Below are 5,946 nucleotides of genomic sequence, written 5' to 3' on the forward strand. Positions count from 1 at the left end.
TGCGCGCACTGACATTTCTCGGCGCGTGTGTCTCGGCATCATATGCGCGCCTCACCTCGGCGCCTATGCGCGAGGTTCTCTGGACAAGCGTACTACAGCTCGCGCATATGCGCGCAATCACTCCGCGCATATGCGCGGGATCTTCTGCCCAACTCGCGCATTACATCGCGCATGTGCGCGAGTGGCACCTCCCTCGCACCTGCTTCGTGTCTTTCTCGTCTGTCCCGGTCTGGTCTGTTCCGTCTTTAATCACCTCAATTAATCAAGAATTCATCCCAGATTAATCTCAGATTACGGTAAATACACCCAAATCAGTTCAGATTACGGTAATCAAATTCTCGGGCCTTACATCAGCCCTCATTTACTTTTCACCCAACGTCTTTCCTCTTGGGACCCGGTTATTGATACAATTCAATAATCCTCCAAAGGGCCATTTTAATTAAAAAAAAAAAAAAAACTAAAAAAAACCTCACAGATGATTGAGTAAAGAACATATTCTCAGTCAAAACCAAAATAAAAAATAAATGTATTTACCAAAGATTAAAACTCTCATGAGATCGTCATACTGATCAATTTTATGATACAAGTCTCTAATCGATTCGATTCATGAAAAAATATAATACATGGATTTGACTAATCACGGTAAGTTATATATAACAAAGTATGGATATTTTTAATAAGTTAAATTAAATAAATAACAAGCAATCATAAATGGGAGGCGATCCACATTAATTAATTGAGACCCAACTTATTGAAAAATATTTAATGGTTGAATTTATAAAGAAATTGTTTAATTAAATACTCTGTATTAACAGACAACATGATTCATTCTACGCATTAAGCATGCAAAGATTATTTTATTTTCATCATATTAATTTATAGAGGGCTGGACATCGCTATAATTAATCTTTCATCATACATAAATAATTTTACTGAATAATATTTTTCCTCAGGTTTCGAGGGTTTTTTTAATTAATTTAAAAAATATATATAGTTTCAAAATTAATTTTGCTGGTATTTAAATTATATATTGTATTAAAATTTCATAATTAAGATTTATATATTTCTAATTATATAAAAACAGATTTTATTTTAAAAAGTTAAATATAATACTTTTGTATATCAACAAATAAAATTTATTATTGTACATGAATAAATGATTGATATTATTTTTTAAAAGTTTTTAAAAAAAATTATACCATATTGAAAAATATCATTTGTATTATTATACTAATTAAATTTTATATTGCATTAAAATTTAGAGTAATCTTGCAGGATATAGTAAAATTAATTTTGAAATTATATATAATTTTTAAATTAATAAAACAAACCCAGGTTTCCAGCATGCAAGAAAGGTGTCGGCGCTGCGCAGAACAAAGGCGGGCACCACCATGTGACGGTGGGGTCTCCGCCCATCAAATTGTAGCAGCCGAACGAACACACAAACACGTCTTTCAATGAGCTAGCCATAAGACACTCCACAGACCACACCTTTATTGTCATGCTGCTTTCTCTTTATTTTCTCACTTTTCCTCAAGACTTCACTTTCGATCATAGCACATACTGTTGCTTCCCAGTTTCCGTCATGCCACTTTGTTAACATTTCGATTGTGACGTTGAAGCAGTGATTTTGGCAAAAGGTTGGGTTTTTTGGTGTTTAATTAAATATGACGATCATAGCTAGTCATTGCGGGATGGAGAAGAATGAAGCTTCGCAGTCGGAGGATGAGTTCGAGGATTTGCAATCTCGCCGGTTCGAAGGCAGTTATAGCTTGAGCGCTGACGTCAGCGAGTCGGAGAGTTCGACTTCGAGCGCGTGTACGTTTTCTTCGCGTAATCAGTTGGCTTCAATCTCGACGACGTCGTCTCCTCTGTATCTGGCTCCGAATTCGGATTGTTTGCCGCCGCCTCCGATCATGTTACCCGTTGTTGGAGGCAGACACGTCATCATCTCGCCGGAGAAACCTGAGAGGAGTAAAATCGAGCAGCCTGATTTGTCGGGTGAGTATATATATATATATATATATATATATATTTATATACGGGGAAGTTGAAAAGTAAATTTAGATAAAAATTTGGTTTGTCATTCATAAACGAGGACCAGTTTGATTTTCTGAGTCATGCAGATTATATATCGATTGTTACTTGTTAGACTTTGATTAAATCTAGTTTATATTGTCTTCTTCGACGGTGAAGTTAACGAAATCCCCGGCAAATGCAATCTTGATGGATGTGTTTCTGTGCATGTTGTAAAGTTCGTTCTGATTCAAATAGCTACGACCTTTCTTGAGTAAATATTGTTCAATTTAAAAGAACTAAGCATGACATACATAAACGGATTTATACACACCGAATTTCCTTACTTTGCATAGGGTTATATTTTCTTTGATAGAGGAAGGTGAAAGGACCACGTATATATGGCATATTGTATAATCCACCTCAAAATGGCAAGGCAAAACAATCATTGCAATTTTGCTTGCATTTGCAACTCACTGGCGTAAAATTATCTTCTTCTGTTTTTTTGAGGGAATGCCGTAGAACTATCTTGGTGCTACGCCGTTCGTTGTTTTTTGTTCTGTGGTAAAATTATTAGCCACGAGTTCATTTTGCCGTTGGAAAGGAAAGTCAAATGGGTTAGTCATTCAGCTAAGGGATCAGTCAAACTTGGAGGTCCTGCATTTGCCAACATATGGAATTAGCACGGAGCAATGATTTATTTTTCCTTTAGTTTTTTTTTACAATTTTATGGTACATTTATTTTGGACGTTGCTTATGATGACAGAGGCTGAATTAATGAAGGAAAGATTTGCTAAGCTGTTGCTAGGAGAGGATATGTCAGGTGGAGGGAAGGGTGTTAGCAGTGCTCTGGCAATCTCCAACGCAATAACTAATCTTGCTGGTTTGTGTTCTTCGCAGGCTCTTTTCATTTTTTTTGGGTCCTTGTTTATGAGGTCAAATAACTCACACTAAAGATTAACAGCTAGTGTTTTCGGAGAGCTCTGGAAGTTGGAGCCGTTATCGCCGCAGAAAAAATCAATGTGGCGACGTGAAATGGAGTGGCTTTTACATGTGAGTTATTCTATTGTAGAGCTCATCCCATCAGTTCAAGAATTTCCTGGCGGTGGGAGCTTTGAGGTTATGGTTACTCAACAACGATCAGACTTGTATGTGAATCTTCCAGCACTAAAGAAGCTAGATGTAATGCTTATCGACATTTTGGATGGGTTTCAAGACAACGAATTTTACTATGTTGATCGAGGGATAGTTGTCGCTGAGGGGGAACATGCTGAAGCATATCCAGGTCCAGCATCTTCACAGAGACCATCTATTGCCCTTGAAGAAAAGTGGTGGTTGCCATTCCCGAAGGTTCCAGCTAAAGGGCTGTCGGAGGGGTCAAGAAGGCTGCTCCAACACCGTAAGGAATGCACACAGCAAATTTTTAAAGCTGCTGTGGGAATTAATAGTAGCGTGCTTTCAGATATGGAAGTGCCTCAAGCTTACTTGGAGTGCTTGCCTAAGGTAAGTTTTATTTGATAATTAAATTTCTAATATGGAAAATGAATAATTCTTTCATGGACGTTTAGAGTTTTTCATTCTTGTCTTCCTTATACTGAGATCCATTGCATTACCATGTTAGCTGAAGAACTTCCTATTTATATGATTGTTATTTTCTGTTGCTTTGGCGCCATAAAAAATGATTAGAGAAAAGAAGCTAAAATAAGTTCCTTGAACATTTCCGAATAGACACCTGGGTTAACATGCTAGCCTTAGTGATTGCTGGTTGTAAAAATGTGACACATTTTACTTTGAAATGTAGTTGGTAGTTTTTCCTGTAGAATTATGTATGTATTTTGTATTATTTTCATTTATCTAGGAATGTTTCTCCAAAGAAAATGAGGAGGCAAGAAAATGGAGTATAGAAAATAAACCTTCCTTTTCTTTTATACTATTGGGCATCATCGGCCATACTAGAGAACAGCCTTTTTATGTGTGTGAAAGTTCTTACCTCTTGATTCAAAAAACAGGTTGTGTTCATTCTTTCATCCGTTCATTGATGCTGTTTCTGATGTATAACATAATATTTCGTTATTTCAGAGTGAGAAGGCTTGTTTAGGAGAAATCCTCTACCGTTTTATAACCGCCGATCAGTTCTCTCCTGACTGTCTTCTTGATTACCTGGACCTTTCATCCGAATACAGTACTCTGGAAATAATGAACAGGATTGAGAGTGCTATACACTTTTGGAGATCGAAACGTCAGAAGAAAAAACCGAATCGTTCAAAGACGGGATTGTTATGGGGTAGCACTGTAAAGGGACTTGTTGATGGTACAGAAAAGAGTATAACCTATGCACATCGAGCAGATGCTCTTCTCAAGAACTTAAAGTCGCACTTTCCTGGCCTTCCTCAAACTGTTTTGGACATGAACAAGATTCACTATAACAAGGTACGGTTTGTACATTCCCACTATAATATTGTAAATTCATGATGGTTACGAATTTAAAGTTAAGATCCCGGCCCATATTGTTCATACTGGTGCCAAGTGTGATTTGCAATAGCTACCTGCAACCCTATGACCAAATGTTCGGTTTCTTTTCAATCCAGGATGTCGGACAGTCAATCCTTGAAAGCTATTCTAGGGTAATGGAGAGCTTAGCCTTCAACTTAATGGGAAAAATTGATGATCTTCTATACGTAGATGATGCCACAAAACAACGTGTGATGTCAGAATCAATGTTATTGCACAACCAGAGGAGAATAACCGGTTCTCGTGTTCAACACAACCAAATTTCTCCAATGTCATTCATTGATCAAAGCTCTAGTTCATCATCACAGACGGGATCTCCATGTCGTTTCTCAATGTTAGCTTCTCAAAGGCCCAGGAGATCACGGCATGCAGGAAGCCAACCTGGTTTCTAGGTTAAATCGATCTAAAATTACAAACTCTGCTTTTGGAGGTTGATATTTTAATCAGAAAACATTGAATTCCCGGTGGTCGAGTTCAAAGTCCTGGATTCTACGTGGGATGAGACATTGAGAGATCAGGACCTTGTGTTGTGCAGAAAATGTAGAAGTAGCTCTAACAATGTAGATGCAATAAGTTGGTGTGCCATTTTAGAATCTTATGGCACACTAAAGTACTATTAAATTTCGACTTGTTTCGAGGCTACTCACTGTTAATTTTGGAAATCTAAGCATATTATATGTAAAGAGACTTTGCTTATTATCGATATTTGCGCTTATTAAAAAGATTAATCTTGAGACATCCAGCAGAACAGGTTGAAAAATTATCAATACAACTTGCTTATTTGGTGGGATGGCTGATTCGTCATTTGGACATGTTAGAAAATTGTCGATCCAACCGGCCGGTCTATTTGTTGAGATCGGATCGGATGTGTCCAACCAACTCATTTGGATGATTCTATCCCCACACCCTAGAGTCGAATTTTGGGTTTTGAATGTGAACTCGAGTACAATTCATGTCCAGAAGGTTATTCAATACAAGTTGAATGTTTGACTTATGTTGAGGCTTGCAAGTTTTTTATTCCTGTATACATAGTACAAAGAGGAGGATGTTCATATGAAGACTCAAGTGGGGTTTGAACTTAAGAGTAAAATTGATAATTTAATAATGCTGAATAACTTATAATTTTACAATAATTTTCAATTATATGATTTACATAATGACAAGATAAAATAAAAGAGAGAATTCACGATGAAAACAAGCATATTATTTTGAAATTGTGAAAAAAAAATGTGACAATAGGTTAAATTTATCTGTAAATATTTAAGTATGGTATTTTTTATGATACTCTAGCGCATCAAAATAAAATGATTTTTCTGGCCCCTGGTGATTAAATTATTTGAAAATGTGATTTTCCAAAATTATTTATTTATGTATATCATTTTTTGGTTGAAGTTAGTTGAGTAAGGCTCCTGTGAGACG

The 5,946-nt window shown here is 36.5% G+C and overlaps 1 protein-coding gene across 1 annotated transcript; it reads left to right on the plus strand.

Annotated features, from left to right (window-relative positions):
• Window positions 1-1,431: 1,431 nt before the first annotated feature.
• Window positions 1,432-5,226, plus strand: LOC142533570 (rop guanine nucleotide exchange factor 1-like). The gene is made up of 5 exons (XM_075640393.1): window positions 1,432-2,001; window positions 2,783-2,899; window positions 2,981-3,519; window positions 4,096-4,446; window positions 4,605-5,226. Exons 1-5 carry the CDS (start codon window positions 1,668-1,670, stop codon window positions 4,917-4,919), a joined length of 1,656 nt encoding a protein of 551 aa, XP_075496508.1. The 5' UTR covers window positions 1,432-1,667; the 3' UTR covers window positions 4,920-5,226.
• Window positions 5,227-5,946: the final 720 nt, after the last annotated feature.

This window comes from Primulina tabacum, chromosome 18 (assembly GCF_025594145.1).
Source record: "Primulina tabacum isolate GXHZ01 chromosome 18, ASM2559414v2, whole genome shotgun sequence".
NCBI classification, from domain to species: domain Eukaryota; kingdom Viridiplantae; phylum Streptophyta; class Magnoliopsida; order Lamiales; family Gesneriaceae; genus Primulina; species Primulina tabacum.